Source organism: Osmerus mordax, chromosome 14 (genome assembly GCF_038355195.1).
Source record: "Osmerus mordax isolate fOsmMor3 chromosome 14, fOsmMor3.pri, whole genome shotgun sequence".
Taxonomy (NCBI): Eukaryota; Metazoa; Chordata; class Actinopteri; order Osmeriformes; family Osmeridae; genus Osmerus; species Osmerus mordax.
In genome coordinates, this window is record NC_090063.1 from 13234785 (window position 1) to 13257605 (window position 22821).

At 42.9% G+C, this 22821-nt stretch overlaps 2 protein-coding genes across 2 annotated transcripts; one reads left to right on the forward strand and one right to left on the reverse strand.

The window, feature by feature from the left end:
• Positions 1-460: 460 nt before the first annotated feature.
• LOC136956873 (trace amine-associated receptor 1) lies at positions 461-5040 on the forward strand. Its single transcript, XM_067250898.1, has 2 exons — positions 461-611; positions 3950-5040. The coding sequence occupies exons 1-2, from the start codon at positions 461-463 to the stop codon at positions 5038-5040; spliced, it is 1242 nt and encodes a 413-aa protein (XP_067106999.1).
• A 3188-nt stretch (positions 5041-8228) lies between these two features.
• On the reverse strand, positions 8229-17515 carry adra1d (adrenoceptor alpha 1D). The gene is made up of 2 exons (XM_067250341.1): positions 16446-17515; positions 8229-9908 (listed from the first exon to the last, which is right to left on the reverse strand). Exons 1-2 carry the CDS (start codon positions 17395-17397, stop codon positions 9355-9357), a joined length of 1506 nt encoding a protein of 501 aa, XP_067106442.1. The 5' UTR covers positions 17398-17515; the 3' UTR covers positions 8229-9354.
• Between the last annotated feature and the right edge of the window lie 5306 nt (positions 17516-22821).

Here is a 22821-nt window from a genome sequence, read left to right on the forward strand (position 1 = left end):
GGTTCCATCCTAAAAGTCTGAGGACACTTCATTCTCTAATCTCCTTCTCTTGACTCCACGATGGCTGAATAATTAGTCATTTGTGAAGTGAGGTAGATGGGGGACAGTTTAAAGGGACAGTATTGCATTTCTGTTTGGTGGCTTTTATGTAGCGTGTTGCAGCAGTTGGTGCTGAAATAACACATGACTATGAGAGTTTTACTCTAAATAAGCCATAGGATGAAGGCTTTAACAATAAAACACCAAACCTTGTGTATCCGTTCACCGTCTTACACACACACACACACACACACACACACACACACACACACACACACACGCACGCACACACACACACACACACACACACACACACACACACACACACACAATCACAGATATGCACACACATTTGTATATCCCCCTCCCCTCAGCATACGATAACAGACGACCGTTTTTAGTTTCACGCGATTAGTGTTTCATGCATTCATTAGAGACCCCTGCTCAGTCTTTCTCATACTCTCATATTTCTCTCTCCATCTCAAACGGAGAGACACAGAAGGGGACCATACACCTGTGCCTTGAAGTGTGGTTTGGGGAAAGGAGATGTGGACCAGCAATTTCACTCATAGGTTAGTATTGTGTTTTCCATTGTGTTTGTACTCTTTAGTTGTAAGGGGTTAAAAGCTGTATACTTTGCACTTTATGATCGAAAAACAATATTCAAAGATCAAGCAGAATATATTGTTCATGAATTGAAATAATGGGATGTATATTTTAGATAAATGATTGATGAATTCTAAACTCAGGGGGTCTTAAAGGTGGCTGTAAAAAGGTATAGCCTATTTGTCTGTTGTTCTGCGTATCCATCAAATGTTCACCAACCTGTGTTGTCTTGATTTGTTTAAAAGTCAAAAATTCCAACATTAATACCATCTCCAATATTTATCTGTACAATCACATGTGCACCAGGCAAACACATATTGTATTCCACATGGACCTACATTAATTACTTATCTGCACATTTTCAGCACCATATAGAATTACCATTCAAAAACACATTTCCACAAGTCAGTCGTGATAAGTACTTTTAATAAAAGGCTTAAAGCTTTTCCAGTTTTTGCTGAGGCCATATGCTAACATGTTGATAAGAAGGAGAGTTGGTGATACTACCCTCAGGAAATGACATATGGGGAACTGCTGAACTGTACAGTTTAATACTGAAAAATATGCTGCTATGCGACAAGCCCAGGCTACGACCCTGCTCCTAATTCCTAGAAAGTGAAGTCAAAACATAGCTGGAGTCTACCAGTGTTATGAATCACCAGATTGACTCTGATAATATGCTTATTTTGGATACTGTCAAAATTTAAGGGGAGTGGGGGGTTAAAAGAAAAAATAAACACACTCAACCAATCTAACCATTCTGCTATTCCAGACAATCCTTTTTGTTTTTTGAACAGATGAAAAGATGAACAGGAAGTGGTTGCTGTTAGTCCTTCTCAGAATAAGATAAGTGAACTTGAAAGTAGAGACAACATTCTCAGTCAGGGCAGCTACAGTATTTCTTTCTGACCGTCCACTCACGAGTTGACTGTTGAATGCAGAGCTTGGATCAGGAGCATTTAATTTTATTTCAATATATTAAATTTGATGGATTTACCTTTTTCTATTAAGGTTTAGCCAGATGTTCAGATGCAGACACCCAGACAGACATATACGTCCACCCAGATGGGCAGCTGCATAGAGACACACACACACACTTACACAAAGAGACCATTCCAAGCTGAAACAATAGCAAGACACATGATTTGAGTGTTGATGGTGTTCTCCATGACAGGGATGTGTGTGTGTGTGTCTGCACAGACAGTGCAGCTTGTTCTTAATAAGCCCTCGTTCACTGTGCTGGAAAGGTTAAGATGGTGGGTCAAACAGAAGCGGGGGTGGGGGTGAAGGGGGAGTCGGAGAGGGTCGGTGAGGCGTTGACACGCTTGGAGAAGAGCACACATTTTTCTCTAATAGCATTGTGATGACCTCTGAGATTAGATACCGACCTTTGAACCTTTGTCCTAGACTCCTTGGATCATTCCGTCTGAGACAACAAAGACAATTCTGCCAAGTGAGTTGTTGTACAGCTGACCGGTTTTTAAACTTGAGCACATCTGGGAGACTAGAGTTTCCTCACATTTCCACACACCTTTCACACGAGACTTGCATTTTTTCTCTGAATAGGACCTAGTGATTTACTGACTGAATATGACATGTCCACAGTGTAAACTTGAAGCAGTGTAAACATTTAAATGGACATTCTTAGTGTCACATTGTGAGCTCTATTTAAGTCATTACACACCTAATGCAAGTAGGTTATTGGGTGAGGGCTGATTTGCAAATTCAGTGTCAGTATAAATATTTGTAGAAATGATGATGTAAGATGTCTGATAGAATTGGGTCGACCTGCCATTAGACCACAAGGTCAGTGTTCTCCACAGGTTTTGTGTCGTTTTTCCAGGCAAGTGTGAAGAAAGGGATTCAAAGGGAAAGAGGAAAACCATGCATACTAAGATGGATGCAGTGATGTGTGATTGTGTGCATGGAGAAAAAGAGCAGTCTGCTTAGAGACTACAGCCATTTGCGTTGTTGATGATGAGGATGATGAAGATTAGTACAATTCCGAGGAGTACGTTGACAATGATGATGACAAGGAGGACTATGACTGACATGGACATGGGACATGGACTGACACTTCACTCTGTTTTACCAAACCCACATCTCTGCACAACTGCACAGTCCCTTCGGTGCTCATTAAAAGCCATTCTTACTGAAGTATAACATCTTTCTATGCTGCTTCTGATTTTGGCTCTCCACCCCTCAGCTGCTTCTATCACAGTTGGAGTAACACTTGTTCCGCTAATCTGAGTCATCACACCGTCCCTAAAAATAAATATAAAAAATTCATGTAGCGTGCAACAGCAACTCCACTGTGGCAACAGCTCAGAGAACCTTTTTTATTTTTAAGATTTGGCCTGTTATGGCTTTATTGGACACAGATAGTCAAGAAATGTGGGAGAGGGAGTGGGGGAAACATACAAAAATGGCCCGAAACTGAAATTGAACCTGGGCCACTGTGTTAGGGCCTCGTCTGAAGCTGGTACGCGTTCTACCAAGTGAGCCACGAGGGTGCCCCAACAATCCTTCTTTAGTAGGCACTTCTTACCTTTCAGAACAAGCCACATGAAAGGTAAAACTGACAGAGTTCTCACCATGCTGTATTCAAGGAGAAAACCAAAGCTTTGTGTTAGCTCCCCACTGGCAGTGGGGAGACGTTCTGCCTGTCAGTTTTTCATGATGTTGCGAGCCAGACAAGTTATACTCCAGGAGAACTAATGACAGCTTACCCATGAGAGAATTTCTTTTGTCTTCCCCTGGGAGACTCAACCCAGGAACAGGTCATATATCTTTATTATGGTTGTGAATATTCCAAAATGACTGCCACCAGCAGCCTCCTCCAAGTCCTTATGAACCATGTGGCTCTCTATTTGGGTTGTTTTGGCCTCATTCAGATGAGACACGCCAAAGATTTTTGTTTGTCATTCTCTTCAGGTTAGTGAGGTGTGTAAATAAACTCAAAAGGGGCTCTGGTTTTTCTCATTGAGTCCAGTTGAGGCCATGGATAGATTGCAGCCCAGTTAGGGTTGAGCGCCACAGAGCAAACAGCTGGATAATCGCATGCTACGCATGTATCAAGCTAAAACACACATACGGGGTATTACCGAATGAGGAAGTACCTCGGAACTTTATCGGGGACCAAATTCTGGGTGGTTTGCATGCTTTGGTAGAGTTACTTGAGCATCCAAATAAACTTCAATGAGGCTTTTTAGACAAACGGGGGTACTTTGAAACCGCTCACCAACTGCTTCTTAAGGCCAAAAGCCTCATTAATGACCACGTGTACTTCCTTGTGTTTCGACAGATCCAGATCAAGCCATGGATAACAGTAGCCTGGGCTGGCTCGGGGAAGGGAACGCTTCTCTCCTGAACGACTCGGATTTGTGCGGCCGGTCAAGGCACCAGGCCTTCCGCGTGGCACTGTACACCTTCCTTACGGTCGGCATCGTCTGTACGGTGGTGGGAAACTTCCTGGTGGTGCTCGCAATTGCCTACTTCAAGCAGCTGCAGTCGCCCACTAACTCCTTTGTGATGTCGCTAGCTGTGGCAGACTGCCTGGTGGGCTTGGTGGTGATGCCCTACAGCATGGTGCGTACAGTAGAGGGCTGCTGGCTCTTCGGCGCCCTCTTCTGCCAGCTCCACTCCAGTCTGGATGTCATGCTCTGCACCGCCTCGATATTCCACCTCAGCTGCATCGCCTTCGACCGCTACTACGCCGTCTGCAACCCGCTGGTCTACTCCCTCAAGATGTCCCAGAGCCGTGTGGTGATGCTCATCGTGATATGCTGGGCGGTGCCCATCCTCATCTCCTTCGGCCCCATCCTGCTAGGTCTCCACATGGTCGGCGTGGACATCCCCCTCCCCCCTGAAGTGTGCATCTTCCTGGTCAACCGCGTGTACGCTGTCATGGCCTCCCTGGTGGCCTTCTACCTCCCCATGGCCATCATGCTCGTGGCCTACTGGAAGATCTACAAGGCGGCCAAGAGGCAGGCCATGCAGATCAGCGCCATGGAGAGCCAGATGGCGTCTGGAGTGGGCAAGGACTCCAGCAAGAAGCAGAGGCACCGCAACGCCATGAGGAGGGAGAGGAAGGCTGCTAAGACCCTGGGGATCATCATGGGGGTCTTCCTCCTCTTCTGGGTGCCCTTCTTCACCGTCAACATAGTGGATCCATTCATCAACTACTCCACCGCGGAGGTGATCTGGGACATCTTCCTTTGGCTGGGCTACGTCAACTCCTCCCTCAATCCCTTCCTCTACGGGTTCTTTAATCGCTCCTTCCGGAGGGCGTTCCTCATGATCATGGGCTGTAGGCTCTGCCTGCCTGGGACTTCAGCCGGTATGGACCTATCGCACTCTAGGAGAGATGCCAACGAACGCACTGATAACCAATAGTGCAAAGACCTAGTTATAAAAATGTTTTTCAAGGTTTAAAAACACATAATTTTAAAGTTACCCAAGATTGTTTAAATGCAGTTCACAGTACTGAAGATGGTTCCGGGGAAAAACAAAACAACCTTTAGCTACAGTCGTTTGTCTCTTAGAAAGATGATTTCCACTTTTAACTTGAACTGTGTACAGTAATTGTGGTTATCCAAAGGGATCATGTTTGTGCAATGATCATGTTTTTGAAAGGGATATTCACTTCCTAAAACATCAACAATGTAAAAGAAACTTTCTGTTTGATGGATATAAAGGGTGGAAATGAACAGAATGGAAACCCGGAAGCCCAAATGACAGTGTGCAAATAAACACACAATTTGTGTCAGCATTGCCAATGCAAAACTGTGAATGCCCTCAAAGTAAACGTTGTTCTAGCTTTGTAAATAAATAAAATGTCAGTTTTGCTTTGTATAAAAGCTTCAATGTTCCAAAATAAATGTATGTGATGTCTGCTTGTTTGCACTTTGTCCTAAAAGAGCTGCTACTGTTCTGGGCACATTGTGTATTCTTTATTGGCTGAAATTATGAACATGTAGGCCTATACAAGAAAGTATAACTTTGAATTGAATGAAGATACTCTGTCTATGTCTTCATTGTACAGAGAACTTCCTGGATTTCGATTGAAGTAGGAAGCTTTTACTTTTAATAACAAGCAAATTAGATTTGGATCCAATATTTAAAGAACTGTGAGGCTTTATTGCCCTAAATTAGCCACACAACTTAGCTGCCTATGCACACATTGTTTGTGTTTGTATTACAAGCTGTGATTGTTTTAGTTGTCCTCACAACGCGATTACAAGGCTATGTTTGATGCAGGAAATATCTGGAGCCAAAATAGAATGTGAAATATGGTTATGTTTTGATTAAACTATGCTTATGAAATGATTAGTGCCTTTAGCTGAACAGACGGGGTCAAACACTGGCACCAGCCTGTCCAGCCATGCCAAGTAAGAATAATATGGGAGAGAATGAACCTCAGGACACTGTGCCAGAATGTGTGTGTGTGTGTGTGTGTGTGAATGAGAGAGAGCAAAGGATAAAAAAAGGATTTTGATAACAATGTGCATAAGAGGAAGGAAATGCAATGGTTTGAGGATGTCCTCTCTAAACTTCTTCGTAAATACCTTTCTCACCTGCACTGTGACCTCACATTTTGAAAGAGCAGAAAAACAGATCATGAAACAGATCATGAAACAGATCATGAAACAAAAAACCTATCTCAAAACAAAATCAAGCGAATGGCTAAGAAAACAGCCATGTGTACTTCAAATAGAATACCAAACCCCTATATTTCTCAGAGATATTTATGGTATCCATCCAGCTCGTGAGTCAGACAGAATGACAAAGTACAGCTTTAATCATGGCTTTACCCTGCTGAGTGCTTTGTGTTTACCCTCGGAGAGATTCACTACACACAAACACACACACACACACACCATCCCACACGGGGTGCGCATCACAGGTGGATTACTCATTCTGCAAAAAGAAGCACACTCTCATAGACCAAACAAAAAAAAACTTCACATTTGTTTTTGTTTTCCTGGCAGCCAGACATTCACACACATCCCCACCCACCCAAACACCCCAACACACACACACACACGCTCTCAAATCAACAAATTGCATCAAAGCACAACTTCTGCATTGCCACAAGACCTTTTCTGTTCTTTGCATTTCACCTACAGTAGTACGGTGGTAGAGACAGAGGAGAAAGTTGAATAAAAAGTAACTTCCTCAGATACACTCCTCAGAATCGATTCTACTTCAACGCAGCTCAACCTCCACCTGTTCAAATGGAACAGAACTTTGACTTCAACAGATCTCAGCTGAAAATATCTGGTAGGAATTTAGTATAAAAAATACTGCTCAGCCTCTCCCGTTCTGTGTAATTAATCGGACGATAAGCATCACGCTGCATGGGTTGGGTTTTTTGAAAGAGGAAAAGGATGTGGAAGGTATTCGAAAGAGTGCTGGCTTGACACAACAGTGGAGGGAAGAATTCGACAGTTTGGTCCTCGCCAGAACCCAGAAGAGCTTCTCCTCAACACCTTGAACAACACACTGCTAGGCAGACTCCACTTGCACCTGTTGATGCGGTGTGAGCACTGCTTTGTATCACGGTTTCCTTGTTTGTTTGCTGACTTGGCCCTGATTAGGGAACTGTTGCTGTTTAGCTGACTTGAGGTAGATCTATTAAACTGACGCTTTTTCAGTCCTGTCTAGGTTTAATGGATGTAATTAATTAAATGAGTAGCATTTTGAAAAATTCTCAACGTAAATATGGGAAGTAGAACACACTGTCATGCATGACAACACAGCTTTTGCAATACTTAAGCCAAAAACAACCAACTTAGTGAACAAGATGAAGTCCTTTTAAAAGACAAAATGTTCATATTATTTTTTGTTGAGATGTCAGAAATTTGTATTAATAAAAGACCGTTAAACAAACATTTATTAGCTGACTCAAGTTTGGTTCAGTGATTTACATACATTTAGAAACATAAGAACACATTTAGAAATGTAAAATTACAGAGATACAAAGAGAGAGAGACAAAAAGAGAAGGAAAGAGACAAAGTTGGAGACGGGGAGAGAAAGAGACAGAGAGAGAGTTAGAGAAAGAGAGAGACTCCACTTAGTAAGCTGTTTCTTACTGACATTTTTGTGTTTCAGTTCAGAATTTGGCAGCGACACACAACATTTGAGTCATACTTCAGACTATGATTTATCTTTGACTTTCGCAGCGCACATTTCCTTTTCTTTGTCTCAATATTCATGAGCAGATAACCCACAAAGACAGAGAGTAATCTCAAACTTTTGTGGATGTACAGTTGTTAGCTATGGCGTAACACTCCCTTTATCATCAATCAACATTGTGTGGTGATACATTGTAAATAAGGAATAAGTCATGCATTTTTCAAACAGTCCCCATCAATAGTGACATCTGCTGGGAATGACAGGTATGTGCCAAGAATGTTGCCGTAATAATATTCTTGAATGGATGATTCTGTAATGGGGGTTTGGATTTTTTTCTAATTGACAATTTTAAAAGACAAGTGAATCAATATTGTATTGTGAGAGTGGAAAGAAATGGGATACAGAATAATTACAAAATCAGAATTTCTCTTTTTTATTTTGGACAGTGACAGACATCATGACATCAGCAAGTACAAACAATAAACCAAAAATCTTTTTGGGAGGGCAAAGCAAATAAGACAACTGGAGGGGTTCATGGTTTTAGCTCAGCAGTGGTCCTTTCAAAGGCAAATTACCTTTCGTCTGTGTCTTTTTACACGGCCAACTCAGGTAAAAGAGTAGTCTGTCAATAGTTATTCAGTTTGTCTGAAGTGCTCAACTTGTGCTGTTTAAACAGGAAAAGTCATAGGTTATGGATAGCTCATGTCAGGACGTCCCTGTTTAGTCTTTCTCGTTACTGCATTATCAGTTGCCATGGTTAGCCAGATTTTCAACCAAAGAATATTGTCCAAAAGCTTCAAGTCAGTCCCTCTGCAAATATCAGTGAGTCAGGTGGGAGTCAGGTGGCTGAGCGGTTAGGGAGTCGGGCTAGTAATCTGAAGGTTACCGGTTCGATTCCCGGCTCTGCCAAATGACGTTGTGTCCTTGGGCAAGGCACTTCACCCTACTTGCCTCGAGGGAATGTCCCTGTACTTACTGTAAGTCGCTCTGGATAAGAGCGTCTGCTAAATGACTAAATGTAAATATAATATTTACATTAAAGTTGAGCTGCAAAACTTGTCTTCCTGCCAGTCAATCATTAGTAAATTGAGCGTCAGAAGTGGTATCTTTGTGGTTCTGATGGCTTTTATAGCTGGCTGAGATTAAGACTGAAAATAACTGAAGGCCACAGTCACTGCAAAACACTACATTCTTCTCAACATTGAGCCAGACACTAGAGATCTTAACCAGAGCGAGATGTTAACACTCCTTTTCTAACACGTGACTTCCACAGTGCTCATCTCATTTCAAGGTTGGCTTTAATTAAATATTTTTTTCCTCAGAGTGGAAGCTTCCCTCCTTCTAAAAAGAAAAATCCTCTTGTAACATTCATCAGAGGTTGATATCATACTTTGGACCAATTTGTGCTTTGATCAAAGAGACTATTTCCCGAAACTGGCTGAAACCCTTTGATGGCAATGACTGTGAAAAATCTTTCCTTTCTTCTCCAGTGGACATATTTCCTCAGCAGATTTCCTGTTGGTCACATGGCCCCGGTAGGTGAGAAATCATTGGACGTCAATTTCAAGTCTCTAAATATCAGTCTCCTTTAGACCATAACACTCTGACAGGTCATAGATCTGGAAACTACTCTGCTCGGCACAGTCATTGAAGATCCCCATGGAGACGGTGTCAATCTCAGCACGTCCCAGTGCGGGCGTGGTCCCTTTGACCGGGCCCCCCTTGATCTTATTGGACAGGTTGTTCATCTTCTCCCTGAGGTGGAAGGAGGACTTGTCCAGTGGTGAAAACAGACTCCACCCCTTGAAGCTGATTGGGCGACTTTTGCCCTTATAGTAGAGAGGGTTCCCGCACGACTCGTGGATGGCGAAGCCAGGGTGGTAGCTGTCTCGGCGGTCCCGACTGGTGGCGCCCTTGACGGCGGTCCGCCAGCGCTGGTCGTAGAAGCGACGCAGGACTCTCCGGCGGCGGTGACACTGACACCTCAGGAGGCGGGTGAAGGCTCGCTGGAACTCTTTACTGGAGCAGGGGTAGATGATTGGGTTGATGCAGCTGTTAAAGTAGCCCAGCCAGAAGATCACCTTAAACACGGGGTCAGAGGGCTTCAAGGCTGGGAAGAAAGAGCCTACAGGGAGATGGAGAGAGAGATTGGTTGTTAAAATGTGTATTGCATTTTTTTTTGAGTCGTTATTTTGATTTGCAAGAGTGTATGTGTTTTTGTGAAAATTAACAGTTTTGTCAAATGAACTCCCTCATAGTGTTAACCCTGTGCCAGACCAAAGAAATTATAGTTGTCCTCTCTCACATATTGTCTCTCTCTGTCTCCCACACACACTAACTCTCTCACACACACCCTTCACAGACGTGTGCTTGCAATTTCATTGGTTCAGAGGTGCTCTCATCAAAGTACCATAGTTAATAGCAGGAAAGACACCCACAAGTGGAGAAAGGGCTGACAGGGGAAGGGAAAGTAGGAAGGTGTTTGAAACTATTAATGATGCGACCATAGATCCCAATGGCCTTCTCTCGACCACAGAGGAGGTAATTGGCTGTAATTTGGTCTGGGAGATGAAAGCACAGTTCTTTAAGGACAGATGGGTAATGGGAGTGCCTGCAATGTGCCGAGACCCATCGATAGAGCAGGAAGTTCGGGACCTTTGGAGACAGAAAATGTTAAAACAAGGCGGGGGGCGAGCGTTCCACAACGGAAGCTTTTTGTGTTTGTCTGACGGTGCTTGTTAGGGAACATTCTGTGTTTTGTTCTTTCATCATAAACTCTGTCCTGGACTTGGAGATGACATGGTTCGTTAAAGAGGCCACCGCTCGCCCTCCCCCCTCTGATATGTGTTTTTGGTGTTTTTTATGTGTACTCTACACACAGGCTCAACCACAACCTGAACATGTCACTTCTCCAGAACTGTGTGTTTGTGTGTGCGGATTTGTTGTATAAACACAAACTACCCCTTTTTGCCCTCTCCTGCTCAGTTTAAGACTGGCTTTGATCCTCCTGTGGGGTCAGACAGGATGAGTCATGGCTTTACAACTGTCATAACTTTCATTCCTCTCTCCAGCTAAGGGATTCATTCTATACAGCATCGACACGACTAATCACGAATCAGGACAGGTCATAAAGGATCGTAACGGTTCCTTTGTATTTATTCTTATTGGTGCGTTGACATCATCAGTGACACTTTCCAATCTTAGGCCCTAGTTAATAGATATGGAGGGAGTCCCGGGGCACTCAGGGAGGCGTTGGTCAAGTTATTGAGCACTTTGACGTCCTGAATGTTGTTACCATAATAAAGCGAAATAGTATTCGTATTTCATTATGCCTTCCGCCACTTTTAAAAGATCAGTAGTCTTTAAAGTCTTTTAAGTCAAGCTTTTCCATCTGGCCTTTAGAAATGTTTATAAAGCTGGATGTTTTCTAGGGTTGCAGTGCGAGGTAAGACGACTGGTGCCAAAGTCCCTGTCTGCTTCCAAGCAACTAATAGAAGTCTTGTCAATGACAGGGGTGGGGGGTTCAACATTAAAGTGTGAGCGCAACCGTCCGGAGATATATTGTGCCTTTCAGAGTGCACCTTGAATCAGAAGTTTAGAATGCACAGACGGGCGTCCTGTCACTCAACCGTGTGGGCATGCTGGGTATGCACTCTGCCTCTTCTTTACGCCTTCCCTTTGTAACCCAACCCTCGGCTGCAATAGAGGAGTAGAAAGGAGAGGGACCGTTTAAAGTCCGCTAACGCAATGTGCCCCCTGTAGGTATTTGTACTTCGTCACGCATCGGTCTGACACAGACTTGGTCCGGGCTATTTGACATTCAAAGCTTGAGCTAAGCCTGAGCTAAGCCGGCTCCCTCTCTTCGGCTGCGTTTACATCCAGTACACACCACTGATGTGTATCTAGGCTAACTCTTTGGGATATCATGAGTGATGCCTCTTGTGTGAAACACAGTCCTACTACTAACACTGACCTCTGCTTGTATCCACTCTCACAAGTGCATCTGGGAAATCTAGGGGCTTAAGCTAGGTATACTGGATTAACAACAGTCATTATAAAATTTAAAGAGGGAACGTCATTTAAAGAATCTTTCAGATCTACGTATATGATACTATTTCATAGGTTGTTTCCATGGCTATATGTCATTCCAGAATGAGGTGGGGGAACAGCAGTACCATGGGTCCAGACAGGGGAAGAATGGATGTCTGTAGGGCTGAGGCAGACAACAGCACAGTGGAGGATCTTTGACATTCTAAGAAAGTGGTTTGATGAATTACTACAAATAGCAACTCTGATTGGGCATTCCCTTTCAGCTCTGCGGGATGACCGGCAACAGTAGGTTCCTCTATGTCGCCAGGAGACCACAACCGTGTCGGTGGCATTTGCCGTGAGTCCAACCCCACTGGCAAGCCCGACTTGACAGGAAAGACGTGTTGTCGTCAGGAAATGCCAAGAAGACACCCGACTGCCTCAATAGAAACTGACATTTCACTTAGTCATTGTCAAGTCTGCATGGACATCACCCCATTTAGCTAGGTAATTAAAGACGTGAGAATAATTTCTTCTATTTCATCAATCGCAGCTGTGATAAAAAAAAATAAAGGATAGATTCTGGGCCAGCTTTGGTGACAGGAAGTAGAGAGAGGATAAAACCTTTCATCCATAAAACAGATGTATTGTATTTGAAAGAAGGTCACTATTTAAATGAAAGTCATTGTCAATTCTTCTTATTTTGAAATCCAATACATGCATTGACAGACAATATGTAGTCGAAATTATTTTATTTTTTAAAGCAATAAAAAATAAACTACCAGTTTCCCTCTCACTTCTAACCAAAGCTTTCAAAGCGTTCTATGGAGAATGAGAAAAAAGAAAAAAGTGCTTTTAAAGATAACATCTGCCTTGTTTTTCAGAGCTAATTATTTCCTTTTCCTCTAGCTTAACCTTCTCTCCCTGTAGTCTTGGTGTAGCACTTTGGGACTTTTCACTGTGGCATGGGAATAAAGCTAAAAACATATTAGTGGAGCAGTGCAGTTTGTTACGCTCCAAGTCAAGTTTGCAAAGAGCATGAATACAGCTCCCTCAGGACAGGTGGTGTGTTTCAGGTCATGCTTCCTACATCAGACGCCATTTGTATCAACTGAACCAACACCTCTGGTCGAAGGTTTTAGGTTATCTCTAAGCTGCTTAGTATTCCACATGCATGTCTACTAACTTTTGGTAACAACATTGTATTAATTCATATTAGTCTTGCCTCCAGGGCGCTGGAGTTTATCCAATCTTCAGTCACCTGACGCTACGCATGACGTCTTCTGGGGATGGTTTTATCATTAGGGGGCAGATGCTGTGCTGTAGGATCTTAATTGATCATTTCCTCCTTATTTCTGCTTTGGAAACAAGCTTTGACTCATTGTTTTTGGAACAAGGTGCTAAGCTTGACGGCTCATTAACGTTGTCTTCTGCCGTCAGCTTGTCTCAGTTCTGTCATAACATGAACCAAGGCCGTAGTAGCCATGGAGTCAACATTGGGGGGGGGACGAATTACATTTTTTATGATAATTTCAGACAGCGTGCGTGGTTGCCTGTCGTTGCGTAGGACATTTATATTTGTATTTATATTTTTATATCAATATATTGAGGGGGACATTTTGACCAGATTTGAGTATTGGGGGGGGTGTGTTGTCTCCATGGTTACAGCCTTGACAGGAACACCTCACGCCAAAAAGGTTCGGAGATGAACCTGAGATAAAAGCCCACTGTGTCATTGCTGTCAGAGAACGGAACTGCAAAGGCAGCCCACAACAATGCTTTCCTACGACGGAGCAAATATTTAAGGATCACAGGATTGTATGCGGTCGCAAAGGAGCCCTTCGAAACAAAAACCCCACTCTGAACTGTGGACGGAGCCTCCTGGATTGACCTTGTGTTTGCATCATGTTGATGGGTAATTCATTTCAGGCATTTGATAAATGCTCTTTGTGTTTTGCTTGCCCCAAAACTTGTCTCCACCAAACGTTTTAGTGGTTTGATCCCAAGTTGATCTATCAAGTACCCAGGCCTTTTCCCACAGTGAAGGCTGCCTCAATTGTTTAAAACAGCACTGCAGAAACAGAGCCATAAAGGAAAAGGAAAGACGGAAAGAGAAAGGGAGAGAAAGTGAGCAGTATTGTACGTTTGGAACTGAGCCCTCTTTACCATCCTCCCTCACCTCTTGTCCCTTTTTCACCTCCCTTCCCTTTTTTCAGGAACGTGTGGCTGTGTGTGTGGCTCAGACAAAGATGGAAAACATTCTCTTTAACGGCAATCACTGCTGTGATTGGGGCACTGGAGATGTAGATCATTGGAGTAGGAGGGGAGGGCAGAGAGAGGTTTGCAAAAGGATTGTATCTATTTAACGTCACGTCTACTGAACTTAATTGACCAAAGACATTTTATGCAATTACGGCAAAGCTATTTAGGAAGAGGTGCGGGGGAAAGAGAGAGTACTGTGTATTTTAGGAGGGGGAGCGACCAACTGGAGGGTTGGAGGGATGGAGGGGGGGGGGGGGGGGGGGTGTATATTGCCTAGCACACGTCTCTGAGTGTGTCCTGAAGGAGGGTCAGGAGATACTATCAGCTGGGCCAACGGTCATGCTCTGTGCAGGCAATCACAATAAAGGACCGGAAACTTGGCACAAGAAAGAAGCTCTGGGTGATTTTGAATTGTGATTAAGTCTTGTGTGTACCATGAAGGTCTGCTGTCATAATGGGCTAAAATACAGGACTGGCTTCTATTATAATAATAATAAGGACACATTAGTTGAATATATTGGAAAGGGACTTATTACATCATAAATAAATAAAAACTCCCCTAATACCTTCTTACAATTTTGTAAAAACCTATCATTACAAAATAGTATACAGTGCCATGGGCAATCCCACTACAAACACTTGATGCCATTTAAGTATGTACGAATTATTATGTATCTACAATGTTTTTACCGTAGGTATTGCTAGTTACACGGTAGTTAAAGTATATTTAATGTAATGTATTGCCCAATTATGTCATTTAAGAGTAATCTACAATATACATTTTGTCAGTTTCACCAGATAATGATCGTGAGAGCACAGGATCTAAATCTCTCACACAATGTGATTTACATTATTAAACTCCCCAAGCAGCAGCAGAGAAAATTATTTTCCCAATCTTTTACACTTATCTCTTAGCCCGGTCTTAGTAACCAATACTGTAGTTTGGTTGTTCAGTGGAAAAGAACACGATGCTGACATCAGAACGCCATTGGGTCTGCTCCTATGAATGAAACGGTGGCCAATTATCTGTGTTTTGCTGTCATGCTTGTGTATGTACAGTACTAGTTGATAAGTTGATGTGGTGCAGCATTTTCTGTGTGGGTATGGTTATGCGTATGCGAGGGTCTCCACACATGAGCGTGGGTGTGGATGTTAGTGGATATGTGTTCGATGTGTTCTCATCATTATGGCTCTCTGGGGTCTGCGCTTCCTCGTTGAAGCATATTACCTGAGATCATTATAGCTGCACTTCATTGCTCTACGCTTCTCAACATCTAACCCCATCTTCACATGAAAGCCAGTTTTTGGTCATTAGCATTGGCTGGGTGAGGATGCTTGGTGCTCTTTAAGCACTTCACCTGCGTGTGTACCGCCATGCTAATTAAGTAGCTAGGGTGGTTGGGCGTCCTTTGGCCATTTCAGCTTTAAAAGACTTGTAGAAGTGAAGAGTGTACATTTGAAGAGTCAACCTCCAATGAACTGCAATGACAAAAAATAACACGTTTCTGGCCTTATGATTTCAAAGCATGTGTCTTTTTCCTGTGTTAAGGCACAACCTGAATGACAGTTGCCTCTATGCTGTTGCGAGTGTCATGTATTGCATGTGTTGATGTAGTGTTATTGTCATAGCGCCTTTTTATGAATTTGACCTTCAGTCATGTTCAATGTACAGTACTCAGAATACCCAGATAGACATGTTTTGACATCAATAGGTCCAGCAGCGTGTACAAGGACAGGAGTACCCCCAGTGCTGTGTTGGTATACGATATTGACCCATGCACTTTTGCAGCATTTCCATACAGCTGACTGTACAAATTGAAAGAACCATTCAAATCATGAACCATTACCCTTCCTGAATACAAAAGGTATGGATTAACTTGTATATGCCTGATTACAAGAAAACGATTATCCCTAAAATGTGCAATTCACTTTTACATTACTAATCTCCTTGATGGATATTCTAATCACTAAATTGTCTAAAAGTGCAGCGTATTTTTGGTGCGTAATACTGAGCCAGAGTCGAACGCACAGTCGTTTCCACCATAGCATCCTTGATGAGGCATAGGCCTACGATATAATATTTCAATTAAACACGACCAGGTTTTTTGTATATTCCCATCACATTTCAACGAAATACTCCATGGCACTCACGACCGCCACACGGTTCTTTCTCAAATGTGTTAAATTAAACAACAATTTCTTTAGCATAATTTTCTAAGGAATTCATAACTTGACATTGTTCCTAAATTTCACATTTCAACCTCTTTTAAAATCAGCAAAGCATTACGCATGGAACAGAAATTTTAACCAATAGGCTTAATTCAAACATGAAGCAAATGTGTCAACTCCTAAGACAGATAAGCCTACTTACCCAGTGGCAAAACAAAGAAAAACGGTAGCCAACACAGAATGAACATCCCAACAACGATAGCCAGAGTTTTAGCAGCTTTTTTCTCTCTGGAGAACTTCATCAAGCGCACCGACAGCGAACTTCGGAAAGGGTGATTTTTATTCTTGGAGCCAGCGGAGCGCGTGTCCTCCAGGACACTCCGACAGTGTATCCGGAGCACCACTTCCATCGACTTATTTCTCTCTCGTTTGACTCCCGCCTCTAAACTCTTGGTAGTCCTTCGGGCCACCACATAGACTCTGAAATACATTACTAGGATGACCATGAGCGGGAGGTAGAAAGAAAAGAGCGAGGAAAAGAGCGCATAACCTGGCTCTTCAGTGATGCTGCATATGCTCTCGTCCAAAGGTGGCGGTTCCTTCCATCCCAATAGAGGTCCTATGGAGATGACCATAGAAGACACCCACACGACCACCAAAATCACCCCTGCTTTCTTCTCGGTCATGATGGTGGGGTATTTTAAGCAGTATTTAACCCCGATGTACCTATCTATGGAAATTATACAGAGACTGAGGATAGATGCGGTGCAGCACAGCACGTCCACGGCTGCCCAGATGTTACAGAAGATCCGACCAAAAACCCAGCATCCCAGGACCTCCAAAGACGCAGAAAAGGGTAGCACAATAATGCTCAATAGCAAATCAGCTATAGCCAAGTTGACAATGAAAAAGTTTGTCACAGTCTGTAAGTGTCTATTGCACAGCACAGAAAGAATAACCAAAATGTTCCCCACAATTGCCGCCAATATAAACACAGACAAAAAGACTCCAACCCCGATGATCTGAGCGTCCATATCAATGTTCCTGCAGGTCGTGTTGCTGATGTTTGGGAGTATTTGGTCCGTAAAAGACGCATTGAGTGTTTCAAAATAGATTCCATCATCGCTTTCGTTCTTCAAATTAGAATATGGCATTTTAAAACTCCATAAAGAACATTTCAGAGTTCGATTCCAATCAATGTATCTTGCATATTGTTATTTGACATCAACGATGTTTCAGATTTCGACTGATGGAATGTGTCACCAACTAGCTTGTCACAGAAATGTCCAACCACTCGAGTGGGAGAGACAGAACATTTAATCTGTTCATTCTCAGAACAGGACGCACTGAAACATTAAAAAAAGCTGACAACAACAACAAAAAAATCACACTTGTGAAAATAAACAGAAGAGGAATGCCTCGTGTCCAAATAGAATTGATGTAGCAAAGTAACCCATTCTTCAGTTAAAAAGCTGGTAAAATCGTGGCATACACTGTTGCATATCACACGGATAGAAGCGACCGTATTCTACTGCCTGCATCCTCCCAAGGAACTCCAGAGCAAAACGAAGAGTCGCAGCTCGGATTAGAGCGTCTGAGAGTGGATGCAATGACGCGTCGCATTATTCCTGCTACATTTCAGTAGTCCACCAGAGGGCTCTACATCCCGACCTGACCACATGTCAAAAGTCAGGACGAGCGTTACCATATTATGCAGGATCAGTGCAATTTACTTCATGAGGTGGATACTTAATTTACAACAGTGTCAGTAAAGTGCAAATTAATCAAATCAAAGTCCACAGAGTAGCCTATACTGTATACTAATCACATAAGGTCTGTCTCAAGCTTGCATTCCAAATTCTCAGAGTTACTTATTTGTGCCAATAACAGATTCAATTGGTTCCACTTTCTAAGAAAAAAGGTTTACTGTATCCATTACTGAATAGAAAGCATCATTGATCCAGCACCACCCCTGTTAAGGACCCACTTTCCCACATCAAACTGATCAACAAAATCACTGACTGGCCTCTGCCCAAATCTGGCCTCTTGGCCTCTGAGCACCGGGGCCCTGGGGACTGAGCTGTGAAGTTTCCCCCAGTGAAGCTACACAGCTGCCGGGCCCCCAGAACACATCAGCTGGCTGGAGCAGAGGGACAGGCTGTAAGAGCCATTGGAGGGTCCCCCAGGGGGGTGAAGAGAGGGGGGAGGGGGGTGGCATAGACAACGCAGAGCTGCGGAAGAGCGGATTCTGGGAAAGCTGGACCTTCTAGAACGGGGGGGGGAGGGGGGGGGGGGGAGAGAGCTGCTTCGTCCACTAGCTGGACCCCATGAACGATACACCCAAACACTTCCTGCTCCCAATCCACAGACCCAAATTCTTCTTGTGTTGCAGCTCTGAAACATGTGAAAAACAGATTGTGGGTGACTGACAGCATGAGTAGACCTGTGATAGCCTGAAGGAGTGAATTGAATTCCCTAAGGTCATGTGTAAGACAATTCTTAATATTTTTCTGCTTCCTGAAGATAAACACAGATTAAATTGTTCTTATTACTGATTATGGTATTGATAACCGGCCCCACTCCTGTGAGAAGTCAGCCCACTGAGATTTTATTTATTGCCAGCAACCTAATGTAGTTTTAATGTTAACATGTCAATCACCCAGCACTTTTAGAGTCCCTCTTATACCCCAACCGCCTCTGCCGCCACCTCCCCCTTGCTCCCGTGAGCCCCCTGCAGTGCATGATTGAGGGTGCTTTATTCTGTAACATGACGTCAACCCTTCGCTTTTAGTCACTTGGATTGCAGGGTTTGCATGCACTCTGGCACTCAAATTGCTTATCATTTCTTGATGTGTGGTGAATGTGCATTTACAGTATGTCACGTGGAAAACTTGGATACAACAATACGCACTAAATCACAATGTCAGAACACACTCAATCCTGCTTAATAAATAGGAAGTCTGTAACACAAAGAAAGGCTTGCACTTGGTTTATTTGATCTGCCTCAGGTCACAGGATGAGAAAGTCAGGGAAATTAAAGAAAGCTTGAAGTGTTTTAGAAGTTGACTTGTCTCCATGAAACTTAGACCAAAGTATTTCCTTACAGGCACCTTATGCCAAAATGACTCAGTGAGTTCATTTTTCTACATGGTCTGGTTATTAGGTGGGATATTGACTAATGCTATTTAGGAGAGCACTTTACCGAAGGGCATAGTAACATTGCTCCTATCCAAATCTACAGAAACTTCTCTCCAGCTATTCCTGGTTCTTCACCTAAAACATAAAACAAGACAAACAGGCAGCAGATGAGGTTTTCCCCTTCATCTGTTTGGCTCCACCTTAAATCATGTTATTACTTTTTTCAATCACACTCCCTATTTGAAAAGAGCGATAGAAGCTGAATAACCACCCTGTGAAATTGGAAAGAATTTCAAAAACAGCTCTCCACAACCTAGTCCTAGTTTCTGTTTTGAGAGTGTTCATCTGTACCTCCTCTGGAATCAAACTAAAATACTTTTATTTTATACGAAGTGACAAAAGGGATGCACTTACTCTGGATGCATACTACTGTCATGTTTGTGCTCATGACCCCCGATGATGTTGCAATATTTTTATCTGGGTGATAAAGCCAGGGCAAACATTTATGTAAAGCAAAAATTGTAACATTCAGAGGATTGCTGAGTTGGACCATCCTCGATGACTCATTGGATGATTGTCTAGAATCTATGTAAATGACATGTAAATTAGTGCCAGGGTCGTGTCATTTCCTGTATTGACTGTCTCTCTGTCATCCCTTTTAATTTGCCTCAGTTCATCCGCAACCCTTTGTCCTCTGTCAGATATGTCTGGCATTTCCTTTGATAATCTCGTTGGGGTGGTTTCGATCCTACATGTTTCGACATGAAACATCAACAATTCAGATTTAATCATAGCATTAAAATTCCACTGGCTTTTCTGTTGATGTGGAGTTCATATCTCATGATTCTATTCAACATCTCCTCAGGACCAATGCAGATGTGTAAACAATAATAATAGAAAAAGATATATAATGACTTATTAGTTAAAAGGTTGCCATGGGTTTATCCGTTGATTGCTGTAGATCACCATAGAATGATGTTGTGTTGCAGAATCAGAAGTAAGATTAACAGGAGGAAAAATAACTCTGTTCCATCAAAATATCTGCTGTTTTATTAGGCTTCCGCTTCTGATTATCAAGACAGTTCAAACAAACTGCTTATTACCAGCAGTTTGATTCTTAGACTGAAACCTATCAATATTTCACATTACTCTGTGTTGGAGGAATAGCTCATGGTAATGCCAGTTTTAAGCAGTCCTTCTTTTTAGAAGTCCTGGACCAGACCACACCACAAATGTATTTTGACAGTATGTAAGTACATCATTGTCAGCTATGGCTGTTTTGTCTTGTACAGTCAGTGCACTGTTGTTCTCCAGGGAGGATCCTAGACATACAGGACAATTGGAGGAAGTCCATATAAGATCAGGCTTACAGTAAAGGCTGGTGAGACCAGTCCCCAAGGCCCAGGGTGGAGAGGGGAGGAAGGAAAGAGAAATGAGAAGAGAGAAGAGGTCAGGAGAGGAGAGACGGGAGGGAACACAAGAGGAGGGAAGAGGAAAGAAGGAGTCAGGAGAGGAGACAATGGAGGACAGGGGAGGCTGGGCCTGTAATCCATACTGTAGGAAGCTACAGTATGGAAGCCACAGGGTCAGGCTTTTCACAGGTTGGCCTCTGTCCCCATCACATCCTCTGGCAGAACAATTTACACAGGATAAAAAGCCCCCTAACCCTGCTCTCTCAGAGTGTCTGTGTGTGTATGTGTGTGTGTGTGTGTGTGTGTGTGTGTGTGTGTGTGGGTGGGTGTGGAGGTGGAGGAAGGGGGGGGGGGGGTGTTAGCAAGTTGCATTTGTACACACATTCACAAGTCATCACAAATCATCAAACTTGCAGTTGTAGTAGATTTGCAGTAGGACATTTGTGCCCCACCAAACAAATATGAATTATTCAATGGAAAGAAGTGTGGAAGTGAAACAGGGAACGACTACATCAATTATCTTTTGCAAATCTTATTCAGACTCCTCAGTCCTAACATACCAGAGGTGTCTTAGCCACCTCTATTACTAGCCTGCCCTGAAGAGCATTTGTGTTATTATTCATCTTAGTGGTCACTAAAAACTAAAAACTAAAAAAAGAACTAAATGGTTGGCATTCAAGGCCACGTCTAAACTATTTGAAGGTGAGTGCATGTATCACCCCTTAAAGCCGTGCCTTTAATACTGATGAGAGCACCGGTGGAGAAGATGCAGGTGGAAGATTAAACACCATCGATTAGTTACTGTTCTTCATACATATTTCATTTGGTCTCACATCCATCATCTGTAGAAAGATGTTACTACCTTTCTGACACTTTGCATGTTAGCATTTCAGTTTAATTGTGCCCTCATGACTAAATACATTTAGTTTAGGGAATTCTAGCCTTATTGTCCCTCTGTTGGCAGTCTACTGCATCACCTAAGGAGTTGATTTGACCCCACCTAACAGAGTGCAAAGGCATTCCGATCATTACAGTAACTGATGGAGGTGGTCAATGGTGATTGATTTCCTCATTATTGATATTTAGGTAATGGTGTGAAGATCGTCAAAATGAAAACATCTTGTACAGAAAATAAATCCACTATAAACATTCCTTGTTCTATTCTAAAAAGACGGTGATTCACCCTCCCTACTAGACGTTTCCTGGTTGTCTCACACCGGTTTGAGACTCTGACTAGGTGGGTGGGAGATTAACAAAGAATAAAACAGAATACATTGAATAAAAACAAGGTTGTATTTACTTATTTCTTATTTATTGGGTAAAAGCCTTCCCCTTCTTATCAGTCTCTGCAAGGGCAACTATGTGTCCTGGCTCCCACTCTTACAGCCTATATTCTGCACACCATGGTTACTTGGATTAATCTATAATAAAATCACACTTTCTGAACTGCTATCACTATCAAATTCTCAATGGGTCAAACTGTAGCTAAAACAACCACAGGGCAGCCTTGCAAGTCTTTACAACGGTTTTGACTTTGTTTTAGGGCAATTCCTAAAACCCTTCGAAAATAAGCATTTAAGCTCATATGGCTGGAAGGAATGTAAACCGTGTTGTGATTGTTTATCTCGATTGGCTGTTTGTGAGATTATCATGTTTGTGTAAGAGGTTGGGGGAGCCCGGCACAGGGTCTGAAACTAGCCAGAACCACCCGATGGAGCACCAGCCTTGATACTGAAGGCTAGAACAGCACTGAGCTAGTTAGAAGAAGGTGACTGCCGCACCACCATTGTAGAGCTTGCTAGTTGGAAAACTATCGAGGGCTGAGTTTCCCGATAACGATGGATAGCAACGATCGAGCAAAAAACGAAACCATCGAAATGTATTACGTGTGTTTCCCAAACATGCTCGTAAGGAGTAGGCTAATCTATGCGCTTTCAAGAGCTACGAATTTTCAAGATACACTTTAGCTACGATGTCTTTGTGAACGGCCCAGATTCGTCGTACGATGGATTCTACGATCAATTTAGG

Excerpts from the sequence above, each read along its gene's own strand:
- LOC136956873 (XM_067250898.1), top strand. The coding sequence starts at position 461 with ATGCATTCATTAGAGACCCCTGCTCAGTCTTTCTCATACTCTCATATT. Across the intron at positions 612-3,949 it reads ACCAGCAATTTCACTCATAG|ATCCAGATCAAGCCATGGAT; the intron begins GTTAGTATTGTG and ends GTGTTTCGACAG.
- adra1d (XM_067250341.1), bottom strand. The coding sequence starts at position 17,397 with ATGCCATATTCTAATTTGAAGAACGAAAGCGATGATGGAATCTATTTT. Across the intron at positions 9,909-16,445 it reads TTTCTTTGTTTTGCCACTGG|GCTCTTTCTTCCCAGCCTTG; the intron begins GTAAGTAGGCTT and ends ATCTCCCTGTAG.